Source organism: Panthera onca, chromosome C1 (genome assembly GCF_046562875.1).
Source record: "Panthera onca isolate mPanOnc1 chromosome C1, mPanOnc1 haplotype 2, whole genome shotgun sequence".
NCBI classification, from domain to species: Eukaryota; Metazoa; Chordata; class Mammalia; order Carnivora; family Felidae; genus Panthera; species Panthera onca.
Genome location: NC_138346.1, coordinates 103,087,286 through 103,110,446, shown reverse-complemented (window position 1 = coordinate 103,110,446; position 23,161 = coordinate 103,087,286). Strand labels below are relative to the sequence as shown.

The following is a 23,161-nucleotide window of genomic DNA, read 5'->3' as shown; positions in this document are numbered from 1 at the left end:
AGCCTGCAGAGACCCCCAAGCTGGGCAGCCAAAGGTCCAGGCTCCTCAGCGGTCATCAGGACCAGCCTCTTGGGCTGAGCGGGACTCCCCAGGGTGCTTCCACTTATCCTGGAAAGGGAGTGTGACATTTTAGGTGGGAAGGGAGATACAAATTGTGAACTCTGATTAGTCCGAGTACTGTGACCTCATTTTATCCTTGAAGCTGATGAGGCAGGACAAACGGGTAGCTTAAAAAAGGGGCAGTTGGGGAGTCTGGGTGGCTCCGTCGGTTAAGCGTCCGACTTCAGCTCAGGTCACGATCTTGCGGTCCGTGAGTTCGAGCCCCACGTCGGGCTCTGGGCTGATGGCTCAGAGCCTGGAGCCTGCTTTGGATTCTGTGTCTCCCTCTCTCTCTGCCCCTCCCCCCGTTCATGCTGTGTCTCTGTCTCAAAAATAAATAAACGTTAAAAAAATTTTTTTTTAAAAAGGGGCAGGAGGTGGCGGTGGTAGAGAAGGAAAACAGAGCCTGTTGTATGTGACTCGGGAATGAAGAGTCTGGTGTCCTCGGGCAGAGGCAGGCAGTGTCCCCATCTCTGACTGCCCCTCTTGCCCAGCACAGGCGACCCAGCTGGAGTTCTAGCTGCCTGAAGAGTCCCTCTCTGATTCTGCCCAACCTCGTAGTCACACAGGCCTTGTGAGTCGTCACCAGCTTGAAGCGTCACCTGGCTTCTGGGACCTTTGGACTTCTCTGTGCGGGAGGGTGTGAGGACTCAAAGAGCAGTCCCCCCTTATGGGCCAGCACAGGGCCTGACACATGGGGGACGCCAGGGAAAAGGAACCGGTGTTCTTGTTCAGAAAGCCTGTCCCCTGCCTTACATGCGACTCCCATGTGAACCACTGACTCTGTGTCGTTCGGCCATCCCATCTTTCATTCACCCGGGATCTCTCACGAGGCTGTTGGGTGTCGAATGGGGTCGGCGGATTCAGCAAATAAAAATGTAGGATGCCCAGTTAAATATGAATTTCAGAGAAACAATGAATTTTTTTTTTTTTAGCGTAATATGTCCCAGAAAGTGCATGCCCTATTGGGACATACGTACAGTAAAATATTATTTGTTGATATCTGAAATTCAATTTCAAGTGGGCGCCGTTGTATCTGGTAACCCCAGTTCTGAGGAGGGGCCGTGGCCTCTGCCTAGTGCTGTTGGTGTCTCCCTCTCTCTGGGACATTCCCCAGAGGGACTTGGTTGCATAAATGAGTGATGCGAAGTTCTGTCTTGCACGTGGTCTGGGTTAGCCTTTAAGAATACTGAAGGGGGCGCCTGGGGGGCCCAGGTGGTTGAGCGTCCGACTTGGGCTCAGGTCATGACCTCACGGCTGGTGGGTTCGAGCCCCGCGTCAGGCTCTCTGCTGACAGCTTGGAGCCTGGAGCCTGCTTCAGATTGTGTCTCCCTCTCTCTCTGTCCCTCCCCCATTTGTGCTCTGTCTCTCTCTCTCTCAAAAATAAACATTTAAAAAATATATATTTTTTTTAAAAAAAAATTTTTTTTTCAACGTTTTTTATTTATTTTTGGGACAGAGAGAGACAGAGCATGAACGGGGGAGGGGCAGAGAGAGAGGGAGACACAGAATCGGAAACAGGCTCCAGGCTCCGAGCCATCAGCCCAGAGCCTGACGCGGGGCTCGAACTCACGGACCGCGAGATCGTGACCTGGCTGAAGTCAGACGCTTAACCGACTGCGCCACCCAGGCGCCCCTAAAAAATATATATTTTTTAAGAACACTAAAGAAATGACTTCACAGACCCAAGCTCACTTGTGTACCTATTATACTGACAGCAAGGAAACGGTCATTAACAACATTTAATTGTCTAACGTATGCGAATTGCCTCAAACACACTGTAGGTCCTGCCCCTAAAGAGTTTTGGTTTCATGATGGAAAGACAAATCCCAGAAAAAATGTCAGAATCAATGAGCTAATGAAGAGCTCTTTTAAAATGGTACATAGAGTCTGATAACAGCTTCGCACAGAAAGAGGAATGTAGGGAATACATCCAAATATACTTGGATAATGATGGGTTGTTATAACCCAAATGTCATCAGTCTTACCAGCTTCTGCAAATGAATGGCGTCATGTTAACAAACACAAGCAAAACCAAAGACCCACACAATCAAAAGGTTTTCGCTGATGCCTTCACAGAGCCTCCCGACCCCTTGGCAGTGACCTTTTGCCTCAGGTGTTTCTTAGCGTTTCCAGAGGGATAGTTTCCAGTTGCTTCCAAACCAGTCTGCACGCTTGGGTGGCTCACTGTGTCCCCTCCGTTTTCCAGCCCCTGCTCGCTAGTGTGTGCCGTCCCACAGATGCTTGGGGAGCGAGGGTCCTCACCAAGGCTGTGACACTCAGGGGCCGCGGAGGTGAGCAAGCAGCTCTGCTCTGAACCCTCCTACCTCCGGCCCCAGGCACCACACCTCCAAAAACGCTCTCAGGAACACCGGATAGCCCCGGCTCTTGGTCTCGGCATGGTGGCCCACGACTTACTCAGGAAGTCTGTGCCAGCACGAAATCTCGCACCGAGAAGCTTCCGACACCGCCATCCCACCAGTGACATTTTATTTTTGAAAGGAAAGATCATTACTTAAAAATATATACACCGTCCACATTCCGATTTTATCCTCTAGGAAGTTTAATTCCAAAGATGGCTGGGATGCAAGTGGACACAGAGGACCACGGTGACGGGCGGAAAGCCGACGGAAGGAACTGACCTCCTGGAGGTTTTATCCTAGAATCAGGTACGAGTTGAGAGCTTTGTTCTGCAGAAGCTTCATCTCCTCCAGCACCTTTTCTCCTGCCTTCTCCTCTGGCTGTGCTTGTTCTTTGGCCTCTCTGCATATCAAACACCCAACAAGGACACATCAGGGCATTTGGTAACAGCTCCAGTCACCACCTCCCATCCCCCCACGCCCTTCTGCTGGCTCGGGGATAGCGTGGTGAAGGCTGGACGACTTGTTTTACATGTTTTTATACACGATTGATAGCATATATGTATATATGTACACACACATCTCAATGTACATAAACGTGTATGTATAACTACATGTATATATAAAAAACTATATTTAGCGATAATTTAGTTACCAGTGAAAACACTTGGCCGATAAGTGATGCAAACCTGGCTTCCGATCTTAGCTACATGCGTTTCTTAGCATGGCCAAGTTCCCTAATTCAGGCTCCGTTTCCAGACATACAGACAGTGGGAATTCCCACCTCCCAATATTGTCGAGGTGAAATGAGAAATTACTCCTAGACATCTTAGTATGATGTCTTCTGAATGTTCAGGCAGCGTTAGACGCTTCCTCACGTTTGTGAATGAAGCAGACACATAATATCTCCGACTCTGATGACGGCTCCAGAAGCGGGGGAATCAAGAGGGAGGGTTCTGCATCTGGATCAAGTGATGGCTGGTGTGGAGCCCAGACTTTGGCTGGGCGTGGCAAGGGGGTTGGTGGGTAGAAGTTTCCAAATGTCTGGCAAGGAATGACCCAAGTGCATTTGGTTGAAAGGACAGATGTCTGAGGATGGTGAGCTCAGCTAGATGATGTGCCTAGTTAGGAGAATACAATATAAACTCAAGTGTTTCTGGAACGTTTTCTAAGCAGGGTGAAATGTAAAGTTCTGACAAATGCCTGGCAGTTTTGAGAAAGCAGAAATATCTGAAAATGAGGAATTAAAATGTTCCCTGATGCATGTCATAAAAATATTAATTGGTATCATTTAATGGAATCAATCTCAGGGGCGGTGCCTGGGTGGCTCAGTTGGTTGGGTGTCCAACTCTTGATTCGGCTCAGGTCATGATCCCAGGGTCGTGGGATCAAGCCCCACATTGGGTTCCGTGCTGAGCGTGGAGCCTGCTTGAGATTCTCTCTCTCTGTCTCTCTCTCTGTCTCTCTCTCTCTTGCTCCCTCTGTCCCTCTCCCCTGCTCATGCTCTCTCTCTAATAAAAAAATTAAAACATTTAAATATATAGGTCTGTCTCCCTATCTTTATTAGTAAAGATACTAATGGTCGAATGATATTATGAAAATCTCAGAAGTGTCAAATGATGTGTCAGCAACTGAAGTCACCCTCACAGTTTCTTGGACATTTTGCACGATTCCCCTTAGGGGGGTCCTGAGCAGGCTGAGATCACCACGAGGGCAGCAAAGAACCTCTCAGGGTAATTACAGCTGTTGAGGGAGAACACATGATTCTTTGCATCCCTGAAAACAGAATTTTCCAGAGACCAAACAGATAGCAGTCCTTATGGGAAATTATACACCACGGATGTGTTCTTTTCATTCTGTCTACCTCCTGGTTGTGTGTGTGTGTGTGTGTGTGACAGCGAGGACGCTGGCAGCTTCTGCCTGAGGTTGAAGAGGTGAGGAAAAGGAACAAGCAGGGACAGAGAAGACAAAAGAGCACAGGATAATGCTTGATACGAGCTGAAGAGAACCTGTGAATCAATGAACTTTCTAAAACCGTCTATGGGCTATCAACCTGTTGGAATAGTCTTCAGCCAATAAAATGATGATCATGTTGATAATTTTGCCATGTGAAAACATGTACATACAATAATGTAAACAGAAAAATAGGTGAATTGAAAATGCCATGATAGGGGCGCCTGGGTGGCTCAGTCGGTTAAGCGTCCGACTTCAGCTCAGGTCATGATCTCGCGGTCTGTGAGTTCGAGCCCCGCTTCGGGCTCTGGGCTGATGGCTCAGAGCCTGGAGCCTGCTTCCGATTCTGTGTCTCCCTCTCTTTCTGCCCCTCCCCCATTCATGCTCTGTCTCTCTCTGTCCCAAAAATAAATAAACATTAAAAAAAAAAAATTAAAAAAAAAAAAAGAAAAAAGAAAAAAAGAAAATGCCATGATATGTCTATTGAAAGTGGGTCGAATGTTCTTGTATTTTTTAAGGTCTTTTTTGAAGTTTATTCATTTATTTTTGAGAGAGAGAGAAAACGTCTCTCACCCCTACATCTGTGTTTTTTGAAAAAAATTAGAAGCTAATGTGATGTGCAGAAATGTTTAGAGGTCACTCTTAGTTTATTTTTGTGGTAAAGCAGCTGAAATATGTAAAAAAAATACCACTGGGTGAATATATAAAGTAATAACTTCTGTTACATTTAATAATAATTTGATAATCAGGTGGCATTCAACATTTGCTCTGTAGTATAAAGGGTGAAAAACCACATTTAAGAGCACATGAGCAGAGAGGTATTACATATTACTCCATTCGTGTGGCAAGTCATTATTTGTCCAGGGGCAAGTTTTAAAATAGAAAAAAAGGGGCGCCTGGGTGGCTCAGTGGGCTGAATGTCTGACTTCCGCTCAGATCATGATCTCGCGGTCTCTAAGTTCAAGCCCCGCATCGGGTGCTGTGCTGACAGCTCAGAGCCTGGAGCCTGCTTTGGATTCTGTGTCTCCCTCTCCCCCACTCTCACTCTGTCTTTCTCTCTCTCAAAAATAAATAAATACTAAAAAAAAAAAGAGTCTCTTAAAAAAATAATAAAATAGAAAAAAAAAGGGTTTTATTTAAAACCCTCAGTCAATTGTTTGAAACCTGAAACAAATGCAGTGCAAAGAGCATCTGTTTGTTGAGGTACATGAGGTTTGACATGTTGTGTTGTGTAAGATGATATTTCATTGGTAATTGACCAAAGCAGGCTCACTGAAATTCTATTTAACATTTTTCTACCTTAAATTTCCTTTTCCTAGAAACTGCTAAAAAATTTTCTGAGGAGTGTTGGTTTCTGTAGGCCTCTGAAACCATCACAAACAGGCCAAAGGAACCCCATACTAAGACATGTGGGGGGCGGGGAGGGGGTTAGTTCCTTTAAAAAAAGGCAAGGCCTCCCAAAACATTCCAAACAAAGTTCCAAGACACACTGAGAAACTTATAAGTATCTAAGAAAGGGCAATTATCCTTAATGTACAAGAGACACAGAAATAAACGACAAACAGATAAATGCTTCTGGCAAAAAAGGCAAAGCGAGCCCCTCGTTAAAGAAGAAAAATAAGGTGATAATAGCCTGGGAAACTATGTAACATCACTTGTACACACAGAAGTTAAAATGAAGACAATGAGAAGGGCTTTTTTAAATCTATCCTATTGCTAAAGAAGAAAAGAAAAATGATAGTTTTCCATGTTATTCAGGGCATTTGAATGTGGGCAGTCCTGACCTCTGCTGATGGAACTCTGAATGACAATTAGACTATATACAGTGATTCTCAATATGCAGTATGGAGTAAGCATGGAAATTTACTACAGCACAATCGCTAACAGCAGAACACTGACAACTCAGAAGACAGTTAAATAACTTATGGTGGAATACAATGTCTACCTATATTTATAAATATATGTTTATGGTAAATTGATAAATAAAAGTGCAGAAGATGAAACATTATGAATAATATGTTAAATGTTATTAAAACATAAGTATATAATCAATATAATTATGTTAATATATATTAACATATATAATGAATAATATAGATATTAAATAAGTAAATATTTGGAAGACCGTACATCAGAATGTACAAGTTACTGTCTCTGGTGGTATTATTGTTTTTATTTTTTGTATTTTCCGATTTTTTAATAATAAAAAGGCATTTTTAAATTATTTATTTTTATCTTTATTATTCTTTTTTTAAATCTGTCTTTATTTTTGAGAGAGAGACAGAGCACGAGAAGCAGAGGAGCAGAGAGAGAGGGAGACGCAGATTCTGAAGCAGGTTCCAGGCTCTGAGCTGTCAGCACAGAGCCCAACGCGGGGCTTGAACTCACGGAAGCGAGTTCATGACCTGAGCCGAAGTCAGACGCTTAACTGAGCCACCCAGGCGCCCCTATTTTTATTTTTTAACGTTTATTTATTTATTGAGAGAGAGAGAGAGAGAAACCACATTTGAGAGAGCAGGGGAGAGGCAGAGAGAGAGGGAGAAAGAATCCCAGGCAGGCTCTGCGCTGTCAGCACAGAGCCTGATATGGGGCTCGAACCCACAAACTGTGAGATTGTGACTGGAGCCGAAATCAAGAGTCAGATGTCTAACTGACTGAGCCATCCATGCACCCCAAAAAGGCATTTTTTAAAAGAAAAAAGACATTTTAAACAATATTTTTATGTTTATTTATTTTTGACAGAGAAAGAGAGCGAGAGAGAGCGGGGGAGGGGCAGAGAGAGAGGGAGACACCGAATCTGAAGCAGGCTTCAGGCTCTGAGCCGTCAGCACAAAGCCTAACTCCGGGCTTGAACTTGCGCATGGTGAGAGCATGACCTGAGCTGAAGTCGGATGCCCAACCGACTGAGTCACCCAGGCGCCCCAAAAGAAAAACATTTTAAAAGCATACTTGGAATTTCAAACTTATAAACCATATGAACTATATCAGGTTATTTCCATTACAAAACTGTTCACCGAAACTAATGTTTTGAGGGATGACGATGTTTGCTTAGCTCTTTGGCCCCTGATGGAGAGGCGAAGGGAAACATTAACGTTTGCTGAGCGTATTAGCTCCCATCAAGCAACTGGCGAGACGTCCTCTCGTTGGTGTCTCACTTAATCCTCACGCCGTCTGTGAGGGACACTATGTTCCGCACGGTATAAACTAGGAACCCGAAGCTCAGTTACTGAGGTTAAGTGACATGGCTGGAGATCTCACGTGTAACACATGGTGGGGCTGAGACGTGGCTACAGGTGCCCCCCGCCCCCAAACACACCTGTGAAATGAGATGATAAGCAAATGGAAAAATTGGATTCAGTTCTTAAATGTTCACTTACCAACCACATTTGAGGGCACGTAATTGTGCATAAACTAAGATATGTGCAAATCTCTCTTTTTTAAGCCTGAGGTATTTCGATTCGGACAACGTGACAATCATGCACTTCATATAGGACACATTCGATCGGAAGGCTGCCCCTTCCTAAGCATAAATCATCTACTTACTTCTCCTTTTTGGTGTCCTTGTGGTCCAAGATAGGGAATTCTGCTTCAATTATTTCTGGAGTCAGTATAACTTCTACATTCTGTTCGCAGAGCTCACTGAAAAGGGAGAAGACGCTTAGCTGGCATGGATTTTCCTTCCCAAAATAAAATAGAGAAATATTCTGATCGTTTAAGAGTTACGTAATTCTTGTGGCTTTCAAGGTTAGTTCTACCCACTTTTGTTGAGTGTATGTTAAGAGAAGCATAAGGCTGGGGCGCCCGGCTGGCTCAATCAGTTGAGCGTCCGACTCTTGCTTTCAGCTCTGGCCATGATCTTAACGGTCATGAAACTGAGCCGTGGAGCTTGCCTGAGATTCTCTCTCCCTCTCTCTCTGCCCCTCCCCTGCTTGCCTGTGTACTCTCTCTCTTTCTCAAAATAAATAAAGTTAAAAAAAAAAGAGTAGCATATAGCTGATAAATTGCTTTCCACTCAAAAACAATGGTAGGAATCATTATTTATAAGCAGAGAATAAAAGGGAATTTTTATTTTTTTTATTTATTTTTTTAATTTTTTTAACGTTTATTTATTTTTGAGACAGAGACAGAGCATGAACAGGGGAGGGGCAGAGAGAGAGGGAGACACAGAATCTGAAACAGGCTCCAGGCTCCGAGCTGTCAGCACAGAGCCCGATGTGGGGCTCGAACCCACGGACCGCGAGATCATGACCTGAGCCGAAGTCGGACGCTTAACCGACCGAGCCACCCAGGCGCCCCAAAAGGGAATTTTTAAAGTGAGGTTACAGAATTCATATTCTTTTCAAGTGCACGTTTGAAAATGTGTACCAGTCTTGACCATATCTTACACCAAAATGAAAGCCTGAATGATTTCAATCTTCTGATATTAGTCACAATATGTTCTCTGGCCACCATGGAATTCAAGTAGAAACCAGTGAGAAGATAACTAAAAAATCCACAATTGCTTTAAAAATGAAATAATATAGGGATGCCTGGGTGGCTCAGTTGGTTGGGTATCCAATTTTGGCTCAGGTCATGGTGTCCCAGTTCGTAAGTTCAAGCCCCATGTCAAGCTCTGTGATGACAGCTCAGAGCCTGGAGCCTGCTTCGGATTCTGTGTCTCCCTGTCTCTCTGCACCTCCCGAGCTCGTGCTCTGCTTCTCTCTCTCTCTCTCTCAAAAATAACTAAACATTAAAAATTTTTTAAATGAAATAATATATGGGAAGGCAAGCTGGTGCAGCCATTCTGGAAAACAGTATGGAGGTTCTTCAAAAAGCTAAACAGAGAACTACCCTATGACCCAGCAATTGCACTATTAGGCATTTATCCACGGGATACAGCTGTGCTGTTTCGAAGGGACACATGCACCCCCATGTTTATAGCAGCACTATCAACAGTAGCCAAAGTATGGAAAGAGCCCAACTGTCCATCGATGGATGAATGGATAGAGAAGATGTGGTATATATATACAATGGAGTATTACTCAGCAATCAAAAAGAATGAAATCTTGCCATTTGCAACTACATGGATGGAATTGGAGGGTATTATGCTAAGTGAAATTAGTTAGAGAAAGACAAATATCATCTGACTTCACTCATATGAGGACTTTAAAACACAGAACAGATGAACACAAGGGAAGGGAAACAAAAATAACATAAAAACAGGGAGGGGGACAAAACAGAAAGGTTACAGGGAGGGTTGTGGGGGGGGGGATGGGCTAAATGGGTAAGGGGCACTAAGGAATCTACTCCTGAAATCATTGTTGCACTATATGCTAACTAATTTGGATGTAAATTTAGAAAAATAAAAAATAAAACAAGTTAAAAAAAAAAAAAACAACAGAAACGTCATTCAGCAGTAGTAGACAGAAGTGTCATAGCAAGTTTCTGTTGTGGAAAGTACCCTCGAAAGCCACAAAAGCTGTTCCAGTCCCATATGATTGAAAACTCACGATTCCTAAGCAGCCACAGGCGGGTGCTCTGCAAACATCATCTTCTTGTGAGCAGTTTCCTGTCTCTAAGATGGGGATGACGGCGAGACCTCATCATGGGGGGTAGATGAGACTGCGTGCAAAGTGCTGTGCCCGATACACAAGTAGTGCTTTAAATGTTTGTTATAATTACCACCCCCGTCATCGGCATCGGCATTATCGCCTATAATTTTGACAACTTGCGTGAAATAGATACTCTTATTCTCATTTCACAGATGCGGACACTGGGTCACGACAGTCCCCGCATCAGTGCTGGGTGGAGGGACAGCTAAGTTTTGGCCTGCTGGGCATCTCCCCGTGGCCTCTGAACCTCGGGCAGATGCGTGCCATCCCGCCCTGGCTGCAGCGTCCTCACCGATGCCCGCAGGCAGTGGTTTGAATAGACAAGACTTCAACCTTCCCATTCAGACCTGGGTTCAGTTTCAAATGCTCAGGTACTGCCAAATGTCACTGCGTGTGGGCAGGTCTGAGAACTAGATGCGCGCCTCAGATATTTAGGATTTCACTAATGGATTATTTACATGTAAGAATGTTGACATGGGCACGATGACAGAAAATTCAAGGATGTATTTCTACTGGCTGTTGGACGCTCACCAGTAAAATCAAACTTAAGCGCCTTGGTTTGGGGCCTATAGTTGTATTTTTTTAATTAAATTTTTTTTTTTTTTTAACTTTAGAGTGAGAGTGTGAGGTGGGGGAGGAGGGGTAGAGAGAAAGACAGAGAGAGAATCTTAAACAGGCTTCACGCTCAGCGTGGAGGCTGATGCAGGGCTCAGCTCGATCCCACAACCCTGGGATCATGACCTGGGTGGAACTCAGGAGTTGGATGCTTAACCAACTGAGCCACCCAGGCACCCCCTTTTCTTTATTTTAGAGGAGCCTATTGTTTTTTATGCCTCTCCAAATCCTACCCTTTTTCAAGTACTAACCCAAGTTCACATGACCACTGAAGCCTTCCAAGCCCACTTAGCACCACCTCTACTCTCTGGCTCCTTTGAGCTCCAGGGGCACCTAAAGATCAGCAAATGTGAGGCCGCAAAGACTGTCCATTCCCGACCATGAATTCAGCATGTTATCCCCTAGGGAGGTCTGAACTCCTCTGGGTTGCAAGCTCGGACACCGTGTGCTCTTCTGAAATCTCTCACGGCACCTGGCGTATTTTTGTGACACAGACCACATGAGAAGCCAAAGGCAAAAAAAGTACCGTTCTGCTGTTTCCAATCTGTCTTCTTCTGGTAGGGCCTCAAGAATGCCGGGGGCATTTATAGGAAGCATAACGGAATTGAAGGGATCACATCTGTGGAGGAATCACACAGGCAGCTGGGATAAATGCTCGCATTCACAGTCTTGGAATGCCGACATAACTTTCTAAAACACTTTTACTTTGCCACAGGGGAGGACTTTACCCTTCTGTCCTTTGCTCCTGAACACCCCCCATGTTTCCCTACAGACAAAGGCAGCAGGTGCAACAGGTAAGTAAAATCCGTGAGAATGCGGCCCAACAAGCCATTTCCCAGAGTTTAGAAACAGAACTTTCAAGCTGGTAGTGTCTAAAATAATGCCATTTCCTGGGGGGCCTGGGGTGAAATTTAGATAGCTCACTTTTCAATTCCTAATATTTCCCCCCATCTTTACAGTCTCCCTTTATTGTTCTATTCAATTTCAGACCTTCCGCCAACCCCCTTATATATTGCTTGGTATTATATACTTAGAGCTTTATATAAAAATTCCCGGGTATCGAGCACATTAAAATATTTAAAAAAGGGAGAAAAAATATTGTTATTTTAGAGGTTGGCAACAGAATTCTGTTTCAAGATGGTAGAGGCATTTGCTTTTTTTCTTTCCTTTGGTCTCAATTACTTAAAAACCTTTAAAAATTGAACGCACAACAAAGAGGAAGAGAAAAAACATACGTGGGGTAAACGTTTTCAACAGTTTTCTGGAGTAAGTTTCTGGAGGCTGGGAAGAGTGTTGTCTCATGAAAAAGTACACAGTGACAGAGCGTAGAAAACGCAGGAAGGAAACCGGCCTCCTACAAACCCTAGAGAGGTTGTGGGCTGATGGTGAGACAGGAGGCAGGCACGGAAAAACAGGGGATTAACTGAAGCCTCCTTGGCATGTGCACCTATGTCTTTGAAATAAGCTTTTTTCTCTTCGTTTTTTTTTTTTTTCCTGTGCAAAAATGCACCTGCTTGCCAAGTATAGAGAATGAATCAAACTAGGGCATATAGCTTTGCAGCTGTATAAAAGAGTGAGGAAGAGATCTATAAACTAATATGCAGCAATTTTCAGGAGATATTTTTTATAAGCAAAAAAAGCAACGTGCAGTAGAGCATATCTAGTGTGGCACTTTTTGTGTAAGGCAGAAGGGGAAATGAGAAAAAAATATATATTCTGCTTAGCATTAGAATATATTAGAAAAAACTGCAAGAATGAGTCAGAAGACAGAGCTGGTTACTGACAAGGATGGGAGGGAGGTGGCCAGCATGGATACTTCTCTAAGTGTGCCTTTTTGTGTAGTTTTGAATTTGGAAAGCATGTCATTATTCTACATATTAAAAAAAAAATTAGATTAAATCTATCACAGAGGGAAGTGGGAAAACCCCAAAGTGAAAGCAAACTGAAGCAAATAATATTTCACATGAATTCCACAATCACAGTGGAGGGAAAGAAAGAGAGAAAGAAAGAGGAAGAGGGAAGGAAAAAAGAAAGAAAAAAGAAGAAGGAAAGGAAGGAAGGAAGGAAGGGGAAAAAGGAAAAGAAAGAACTAATCTAAGAAACTTAGAAATGTAGTAGTTGACTGTCCGGTCACAGTTTTGGTGGGATGTGGGTATAGGGGAAACTGAAGATAAACCTGAACTCTATTTATGATGCTTGTTTATTGAAATGGTTATCGGTGAAGCAATTCTGAAACTATTTTGGACGTACTAGGGAACAGAGTAATGAGTAAATATGTTGGGAGCCAAGGTTCTCACAGCAGAAGGGACATACAAATACAGAATGGGGGACAGCAGGCAATAACTTTATGGGTAGGACTGGAGTTACAAGCATTGCTGCGAATCCATAATTTCTAAAATGTGTGTACGTGTGTGTGTGCATGTGTGTATTTCCCCACCTACACTCCCTGGCGAGTCTGCTGAGAAGGCCAAGGAACAAACCCTCCGAGTAGCAATGTGAACCCCCAGCCCCCAGGTGTTGGGTTTTAACACCATTTCTTACTAAAGGGAACCTGGGTGCTACCACCAGGGATTAGTCCTATCTACTGACTTCATGACAAAGGTCCTAACTGACAAGCCCACTGACCGCCAGTGTCGCAGGGGATTCCAGACGGGAAGAGGTGCTGAGAAGTGGAGAGCCCAGATGCCTCTCTCCAGAGTGCGAGCCGGTCTGGGAACACAGCCAGGCAAGCATTTCTCATAAGACCAAACGTACCTGATTTTTAAATTCTGAGACTGTGTTTCTTTAACTTTTTTGTGTGTATTAATATGTTCTTCTGGAATTGAAATGGTGGAGACAGTAGATGGTGGTTGGGCTCTTTGTTTTGCTTTGCTTGTTTTTTTTTTTTTTTTAATTTTTTTTTTTTAACGTTTTTTATTTTTGAGACAGAGAGAGACAGAGCATGAACGGGGGAGGGGCAGAGAGAGAGGGAGACACAGAATCGGAAGCAGGCTCCAGGCTCTGAGCCATCAGCCCAGAGCCCGACGTGGGGCTCGAACTCACGGACCGCGAGATCGTGACCCGGGCTGAAGTCGGACACTTAACTGACTGAGCCACCCAGGCGCCCGCTTTGCTTGGTTTTAATGCCTTTCTTGGCAAAGCAAAACTCGGACGGCTCTAAAAACGGTTCTCAGAATTCTTCTGGACGTTTCACTCGTCTATAAAGTCCGAAAGTTGGGGGCTCCTGGGTGGCTCACTTGGTTAAGCAACCAACTTCGGCTCAGGTCATGATCTCACGGTTCATGAGTCTGAACCCTATGCGGGACTCTGTGTGGACAGCTCAGAGCCTGGAGCCTGCTTCGGATTCTGTGTGTGTGTGTCTCTCTCTCTGCCCCTCCCCGCTCATGCTTTGTCTCTCTTTCTCAAAAATAAATAAACATTAAAAAGAATTTTTAAAAAATCCAAAAGTTGGGGTGCTACTGAATTAGGTAATTTCTTCTGTTGCTGCTGACTCTCGAGATGTGTATGGAAGTCCTAGAGACTCAACAAATTCGCACTGAATTTATTAAAGAGCAGAGAAGCCAAGCAAGCTTGTTTTGATTAGTATGAATACAAAAATGACTTGAAATAAATAAACAGTAAATAACCATATCGCATGGTCTGACAACAAACAGATAATTCTCAGGGGCAAAAGAAACATCTCATAAGTAATAGGTCATTTATCGAAGCAAAATGACTACAAAGTTGAAGTATCATTAATGGATTTGTAGAAACTTAAAAAAGAATACCATTATTATTTTGTAACTGCCTTTAAAAATAAAAACACGGGGGGCGCCTGGGTGGCTCAGTCGGTTGAGCGTCCGACTTCAGCTCAGGTCACGATCTTGCGGTCCGTGAGTTCTGAGCCCCGCGTCGGGCTCTGGGCTGATGGCTCAGAGCCTGGAGCCTGCTTCCGATTCTGTGTCTCCCTCTCTCTCTGCCCCTCCCCCATTCATGCTCTGTCTCTCTCTGTCTCAAAAATAAATAAACGTTAAAAAAAAAATTTTTTTTTAAAAATAAATAAAAACATGGTCTAGAATCTGACATCATGGAAATCCATGATAAGGAAACGTAGAATCCCCTCTTGATTTTATAATCTGTTACACAATTACGGTTTATTTTGAAACAAACTGGCCCCACAGAGCACCCAGGCACAGAAGTTGAAACCAACAACTCATAGTTGGAGAGTTTTCTTTAATTCATGTAGAGTTCATGTTTAATTCATGGTTAATTCAAGCCCAAGGTAACTGCACTCTGACTGCTTTTTGAAAGAACAGCGTCTGGAAATTTTTCCAAGGACATGGGTTTGGAAGAAAAAAAAAATAGGATTTTTTTTTCCCCCTTAATTCTTGAGACTTCTGCGTGCCGAAAGCTGGTGGACACTTCTTACGATCTATCCATGGGTCATTTTGCTTATTCGGTCTCCTGATGGTACTCCACAGCCAGCTATGCCTGGTTGACTGGTTACCTGGGTGAAGCGTCCCTACCCTACACCAAATGTGTGTCAAGGTGGTGGCAGACCATCGCCATCTGGTGGCAGGAGAGCCACTGCAAGATTTAGTGGCTGGGGGGAGGGCAGGGGGGAGGGTAGAAGGGCCGGGAAGAGTTATTATCAAGGATTGTGCTAGACGCTTCACATCATCGTTTTACTTTGATCCACACAACAGTCCGGGTAGGACACCACTGCTGTCCCCGTTCACAGGTGAGGAAATTATTGCTCAAAGGGCTTCAGTAATAAGTAACTCGCCCAAGGACACAGAGTAGGTGACCCGCTAATGAGTTACAAAGGCAGGTCTCCAAGGGCTCCTCCAAGGCGTTCATTCTCTCTACAGTGCCATCGCTTCTCCTAATTCTGGAAATTTCAGATTTTAAAAACACGCTGAGGTGAAGAACAAAGATGTGGAGTTTATTTTGAGGTGGCTCCAGGATGGATGAAGTACGGAGGAACCCACAGAAAAGGAACTAATATCTTTGAGCCCCAACCAGGTCGCAAATCCTAGGCTGGGTGTTTTTTTTTTTTTTTGCTTGTTTCCTGTTCATCTCCAGGCAGAGGAGAGTAGCTGAGAAGTGCTAATGAAATAATACAAAAGAAAGAGCATGTGGAAATGCCTGGGGAAGTGTGGCTGAATGTTGCTTAATTCTGAACCAGCCTTTCCTCTGGCAATGAAGGAAGAAGTAAAACTCAGTGGTCTAGAGTCACAAACTGGCTTTCACCGATCCCCTCAAATACCTGGGGAAGGCCGGTGGACAGGGAGTCTATCAGGGTCACTGCACATCCAGTGACTCCCTGGTGGGAGTCAAGGGGCATAGTGCTCACCTGTGGATCCTGGATAGTGGCAAAGCTCAGGTTTCCCCCGGGGGGTGGGCCTCATTTTGGATCAAAGGACTTGAACGAAAGGTGACTGCCTGCCGATGGCCATCATTGTGGATACTAGTCACATTCACTCACCAATAACCGATTTAACTATGCTTGTAAGAACAGTGGACTAAAGACGCAAATTCAGGGGCTCAGGAATGGGGTACTGACCAGCCAGAGTCCCAGAGAAAAGGCACCGGACTCCTCGTTTGAGATCTTAGGGCTCTGAAGAGGTGTTAAGTAAGCAAACTAGCAAAAAAACGTGGCTACTCTAGATTTCTTCTTTCTTTGGCCCAACAATATTCTCATCTACCCATTCTGTTTCTGCAGCTGTGGCACCTCGCAGGGAATGCCAGGCTGCGGCAGAGAGAGGAGTACATGCTCTAGAATCGGATAGGGAGGGTGTTGAAGGCTCATCTTGGCAATTCAAAAATGTTAAAACCTGGCCATGAATATTTCAGCTGAATTATATGGATTGGTTGTCCACGTTTATTGAAATATGGCCAATCAAAGCATAAGAGACTCTTAAAAACTGAGAACAAACTGAGGGTTGATGGGGGGTGGGAGGGAGGGAAGGGTGGGTGATGGTTATTGAGGAGGGCACCTTTTGGGATGAGCACTGGGTGTTGTATGGAAACCAATTTGACAGTAAATTTCATATATTGAAAAAAAAAAGAAATATGGCCAATCAACCACTTGGGACGTTCATTTTTTTAACAAGTAGACCTCAATGATGATAATTAAAATACGTGAATCAGTTATACACATCATCATATTTCTCTAACTAGCAAACTTCCCTCACACACTTCAAGTAGGATTTGATACATTATTGGCATTTAACTTTGAGGATCTTAACCTCTGTGATCCGTGGGGCAAACATGCCCCTGGGAGGCACACAGATGAGTTGTGGCTTACCTCTGTGTAGTCGCCATCTTCGAGGTTTCCGGCAGGAATGAGAGGGCCAGGGGCTGGAACTTACGCCAGTTCATTATTCCAGGAATAATGTCCTGTAGGGAGAGCCGGCACAGGATCTGACATGTAAGGGAACTGTGTGGTGAGGTTAAAGTCTAGGAAGGACTTCCGTTTCACTCAACTGGCTTTTTTTGCAGCCTTAGAAGTTAAGTTCCAAAATGTATTTATTTATGCATTTATTTTAAATGTTTATTTTTGAGAGAGACAGCGTGCGAGCAGGGGAGGGGTGGAGAGAGAGGGGGACAGAGGATCCGAAGTGGGCTCTGTGCTGACAGCAGGGAACCTGACATGGGGCTTGGTGCTTGAAATCACAAACCAAGAGATCGTGACCTCAGCTGAAGTCAGATGCTCAACCGACTGAGTCACCCAGGCGCCCCAAGCCCCAAAATGTATAATTTCATGAAGTTTGACTGAAGTGTTCCGAGGTAAAAGACAATTTCTCTAGCAAAGGGCACTACACAATGCTGTATGGAACTTAAGTAGGGGTGAAGGAGACCTTTTCTCCCCCCTGATTCATCAGGCACACAAGAAAATTCTCCTGGTGATGGAGGACGGATCGGACCTTTCAATCTGTTTGGTGAATGTGATGATAAAGCAATATTCAAAGCGATGGGGGTTCATCAAATGGCATTCCGGGCAGGGCAAAGTGCCTGCAAATGCACAGAGATGCAAAGGAGAGCACTGTCAGGGGACCAACAGCTTGGCTGAGTGCAGGTCTAGATGGGGCCTGGTGGGAAGTGAGTCTGGACAGGCAGGCTGGGCAGGAAGGGCCTAGCCAATGATCGGGGCTCATTGGGGCCGAGCCAATGAGCTCCAGCCGCGCCCTCGGGCAGCAGGGACCACTGAAGGTTATTAAACTGGAAAACAAGACCCAATTTGTGTCAAGGGAAGGTTTCCAGGGAGGGCTGACCGCACAGTCAGTCCGTGGGGTGAAGTAGAAGGAGACTTGCCTGTTGTGTGGGGCACACTGGGGGATCCGGTGATGGGCAGATATGGGGCAGGAAGGAGAGGGAGTGATCAAGGACCACATGGGTCACTGCACAAGAGCATGGAGAACAGAAAGGCAAGTGGGCAGCCCAGGAAGGCGAGGCGGTATGAGGTCTGACTGGCAGAAGCAGGGCAGAGACAATGATTTGAGTTAGGGACTTCTTGACTTTGAAGGGCCTGAGGGCCCCCTTTAAGAGATGTCTCTGGACATTCAGGTCAGGTTGGTCATCTCAGGGGAGAAGGAGTTCTCTGGAGCCTCTCCTGTACTGTGCACTGGTCACATTGCCACCTTGTCCATTCTGATGTTTCTGTACTTGATGAAAGAGGAGGTCAGGTCGTGAGGTTACACCAGGCACATGACCATCTTCTACATGGTTGAAATAGGAAGAAAATGAATAGTAGTCACAGCTTTCACGGGTAAAAGAGAGCGATAACGTTGAAACAATCGGCCACATGCTGCCTGAGACGTGGGCATGGAGGGGACAAGAGCAGCACCGGGGCTGTGGTTGCAAACCTTCTTCTTGACTCCAGCTGCGACCCTCTATCCTTGTCCCCTGCCCTTCCCTGCAGCCCAGGGCCAGCCGCGACAGTGAGCCCACCGTTGGCATTACCGTGTGATGAAGAAACTGCTTTTGGGTGAGAGGAATGCTGGACCCCCTGTGGGACTCCTTGATGAACTTGTACTTGGGGTGAGGGCACAGATGGTAATCTATCAAGGTTTCTGCGTAGGTCAGAGGGTGCATCACAGGAAATAATCCTGGGTTGGGATTCTGCAGGAGAGAGACAGAGAGAAAGAGAGAAAAAAATCTCTTTTGTTTACCAGTTTCTAAGACAGGCACAGGCCAGGCGACAGCGAGTGTTGTCCATGGCTCCTGCTAGCACTAACACTCTGGGTCCTCGTCAGCTCGTCTGGGAAAGAGAAGCAGCGGAAGAGACACGTCTTCAAATTGGTAGCAGCCACAGTCATTCATAAATGCCACTTTTCTGGTTTAAGAGCCTCAGTACATGCCATGTAGATTTACTAAGTTCTCGTGGAAACAAGTACAACTGAAATCATAGCTTAAGACAGCTTAAAGTTCTGTATTTATTTCTAAATTTGATGAATTAGGGGACTCTATTAGATAAGCAAACTGGCTTTAAAAAGCAAATAAGCTTCTGGGTTTGAAAACAAAAATAGCTTCTTGAAGACTACTTTAAAGACAAGACAAAGAAGAGGATGACATTTGATAGATCAGGAAATGTCAACATTTAACATTGTTTTGGTAATGTTTTTAATTCAGGAAGGCTCCATTTGGAAGCAGTATCTGGTTTTAAGGGAGATCCTGTTTTTTCCTAATTTTCCAACAGAACTAATGGAGGCCCAGAGCAATTATATCACAATAGGAAAATAGAGAGCCTTTTAATGTCCCTTCTGGGGCTTGTCCAACAAACCCTGCTCTTGTCCCACACAACAATGGAGCTTTTGTCCCTCACGGTTGTTTAATTTCAGATGTTTAAGAACCACTAACTTGACACTTGGTTCTTTTTGTATGCTCATCTGGTTTTTATTTTTTCTTTATTACGTCTATTTTTTATAATTTTTTAATGTTTATTTATTTTTGAGACAGAGGAGCGGAGGAGGGGTGGAGAGAGAGAGGGAGACACATAATCTGAGGCAGGCTCCAGGCTCTGAGCTGTCAGCACAGAGCCTGACGTGGGGCTCGAACTCACAAGCTGTGAGATCATGACCTGAGCCGAAGTCGGACGCCCAACCGACTGAGCCACTCAGGAGCCCCTCATGTTTATTTATTTTTGAGAGGGAGAGTGTCTGCACAAGCAGGGGAGGGGCAGAGAGAGAGGGAGACACAGAATCCGAGGCAGGTTCCAGGCTCTGAGCTGTCCGCACAGAGCCCGATGCGGGGCTTGAACCCATAAACTGTGAGATCTCATGACCTGAGCCGGAGTCGGACAGTTGACCGACTGAGCCACCCAGCTGTCCTCTGTTCGTGTGATTTTTAAGGACATTTTTTTTTTTTTTTTTTTTTTTTACAAAACAACAAAATTCCACATGGCTTACAGAAACCCAGTCTCACTGCCAAGCAACAAATGTCTCCCACAAAGAAGAAAATGTAGCTAGCCAGGTGGGGAGGAGGGGGGGAGCCCCAGAGCACCCAGATGTCAGGGGTAGGAGAGCTGGCATCCTCGGTGGTGTACTAATCAAATGTGGCCCAGCCATGAGCACTGCCAAGAGTATATGCTGTTGGTGCAGACGCTGACCTGCAGCTAGAGCCAGGGAGAGAGATGCAGAGAGGACCCCTGCCTGAACTGGAGGGTACAAAGGAAGGTGCAGGGCAGGGAGAGGGAAGGTGCCCCCTGGTGGAATCCGCAACACCCACAGCCTTGTAGAAACAAGCAAACCCCTCAGTGAGCAGTTGCGGTTGAAAGAAGAGTTAGGGTACACATCTACATGTATTTTTTTGACAGCAGCAGGTTCTTTTCAGGTCCCTCAAAGCACTGCATGGGGTGGGGGCAGAGACAGAAGAGAATGGGCTCCCGTGGAGCCCAAGGGAAGACCCCTTACCCAGTTAGGGGCCGGAGGGTTGGAAGGGAACAAGGTGAAAGTGGGGGCCCTGGCGGGACAAAGCAGGGGAGGTCTGAGAACATAGAGAAAGGTGGGTGAGGAGGAAGGATAGTAAGGAGGGGGGTGGTGGAGGAAGTGGGGGACATTTCGTGTTCCATTCAGTGCATTTCAGAAGGAGAACCCAAGGACAGAAGACAGAATGAGCCCCCCAGTCCTCATTGGGCGAACCAGGTCGTCTGTATATTACACCACAGAGATGCCCAAGGAGCAAGGAGGACTTTGGCCACCCCCAGCCAGGAAGCGGGGGAGACCGGCAGGACTGGAGAAGGGACAAAGGAACACAGCCCCACCTCAGGGGTAAAGAGAGCGATTGGAGGGTAACAGTCTGATAACTGCTGACTCCCACCACCAGGAGTCACCCCTGAGGTGACCGAAGGCCAGTCGGGAAAGTGCCTGGGAAGGGACTCTAAGGGGAATTGGGGCAGGAGTGACGGAGACCTCAGTGGGGCTGGGTCACAGTGAGACTAGGAGACCGCGTGATGGCGGACAGGCCGGCTGCACCCTAGTCAGGTGGTGAGGAAGGCAACAGTGCACAACACCAGGGAGGTGAAATTAGCTGCATGGCCTTCAGGCTCCTCTCCTACCCTGCTTGATTGAGGGCCAGTGAAGTTGTGTGGCCGACTCTCTGGATGTGCCTTGGGGCCAAGGGTGATTAATGAAGGAAATGCTTTTGGAAACGGCAATATCACTATCTTTAATAGTTGTCATACTTCAGATTCCCCTGGGTGGCCATTGCCACCAGAGTAAGCGGCCTGAGTGGTCATCCCATAATTATTTTAATTCTCATTTTCCTCAGACTAATGCACGCATGTGGCAGCAACTCGTCCAGGCTGGAAGGGTTTGTGATGAAAAGCGATGGGGCTCCTGAAGACCATTCCTGTCCCCAGGCCCATATCCCAGAGGCTGTTTCTTTCCATTATGTCTGAGTTTTGTGCCTCCAATGGCCATTACTCTAAACATTATGCTTATTCTTCCAGCTCTCTATTACCAACCTCAGCCAGTAGCCATTGACTCATTCCTATGCGAATGGGGATTTTGCTCATGTACACCAATGCTCCTTCCAATTTTGAAAATCACATTGTTATTTTTAGTGCTGCTGTGAGTTATCTTTGTGACTTGGAAGGATGCACTTATACCCCTATTTGTTGTTTCATTATCTTTGGCTGCGTATTTCAACTCCCCCCTCACATGCGATGAAAACATTACCATTCCTATGCTTTCTTGTAACCCTCCTGCCCTCTTCCACAGTCTTGCTTTTATGTCATGGAGATGGTTAACATCTGCCTTCTGGAACCACAGTCAAGACCTCCATACTTTGTTCATTAGTTGTCTTTGAAAGTTGGCAACTAATAAAGAGCATTTCTTTTGTCTTAACTGTGGAAATATGTTTCTCTGCCAGGCCAAGTGGAGGCTCAGATTATAGTTCTTTTTTTGTGTGTGTGAAGGTTCACTATCAGGTCACTGACAGAAAAAGAGTCCCAGTAGCAAGGCTAACTGGATTCCACTTTTTCTTTTATTTACCAGTAACTCTTAAAAATGACATCGAATTTTAGTTCGGTTTCCTATTTGGAACAAATATCGATTTTTAGTTGATTCTTTTCCCCCCTAAAGTTTATCTTATTATTATTTTTTTAATGTGTATTTACTTATTTTGAGAGGGAGGCAGAGAGCTAGCAGGGAAGGGGCAGAGAGAGAGGGAGATAGAGAATCCCAAGCAGGCCCCACGCTGTCAGTACAGAACCTGACATGGGATTCGAACTTACCAATGGTGAGATCATGACCTGAGCTGAAACATAGAGTCGGATGCTTAACTGACTGAGACACCCAGGCACCCCATCAATTCTTTAAAAAAAAATTTTTTTTAACATTTTATTTATTTTTGATAGAGAAAGACAGAGCACAAGTGGAGGAGGGGCAGAGAGAGAGGGAGACACAGAATCTGAAGCAGGCTCCAGGTTCTGAGCTGTCAGCACAGAGCCTGACACGGGGCTCGAACTCACAAACCGGGAGATCATGACCTGAGCCGAAGTCGGACGCTTAACCCACTGAGCCACCCAGGCGCCCCTCCCCTCTAGAATTTATAATGGCTTTTTCTTTTGCCTGGATGATGTACCTTTCTCAGGTCCTCGAATGTTTCCATCCTTTCGACTGCACTGTTAGTGTGTGGGGCCCACCCTTCCCTCTACACCTCTTTCCCAGAGCCCTTTACCTTTCCTCCTGCAGGCTGAATGCAGCAGGACTTCTCGATAATGCTTTCCAACTGGTATTTCTTCCCTTTGGTTTTTGTTTCTTTTCTTAGGGTTTCCAAATTTCTTCTTTTATAGCTATACTGATATAGAACTGACACACAATAAACTACACATATTAAAAGTATGTAATTTGATGTCTTGATGTATGTTACATCTGCAAAACCACCAGAAAAATTACAAACATCTCAGGAGCGCTTGGGTGACTCAGTCTGTTAAGCGACCGACTTCCGGCTCAGGTCATGATCTTGTGATTCACGAGTTCGAGCCCCACATCGGGCTCTGTGCTGACAGCTTAGAGCCTGGAGCCTGCTTCGGATTCTGTGTCTCCCTCTCTCTCTGCT

The 23,161-nt window shown here is 45.3% G+C and overlaps 1 protein-coding gene across 3 annotated transcripts in view; it reads right to left on the bottom strand.

The window, feature by feature from the left end:
• Positions 1–2,572: 2,572 nt before the first annotated feature.
• CFAP221 (cilia and flagella associated protein 221) overlaps positions 2,573–23,161 on the bottom strand; it is a 104,315-nt gene continuing 83,726 nt past the window's right edge. For all 3 annotated transcript variants that reach the window (XM_060625507.3, XM_060625506.3, XM_060625505.3), the window contains 5 exons: positions 18,563–18,721; positions 16,908–16,999; positions 11,145–11,237; positions 7,956–8,051; positions 2,573–2,862 (listed from right to left, as the gene is read on the bottom strand). In XM_060625507.3, the coding sequence (XP_060481490.3) occupies positions 2,754–2,862; positions 7,956–8,051; positions 11,145–11,237; positions 16,908–16,999; positions 18,563–18,721 (549 nt within the window). In that variant the 3' untranslated portion in view covers positions 2,573–2,753. The remainder of the gene's footprint in view (positions 2,863–7,955; positions 8,052–11,144; positions 11,238–16,907; positions 17,000–18,562; positions 18,722–23,161) is intronic.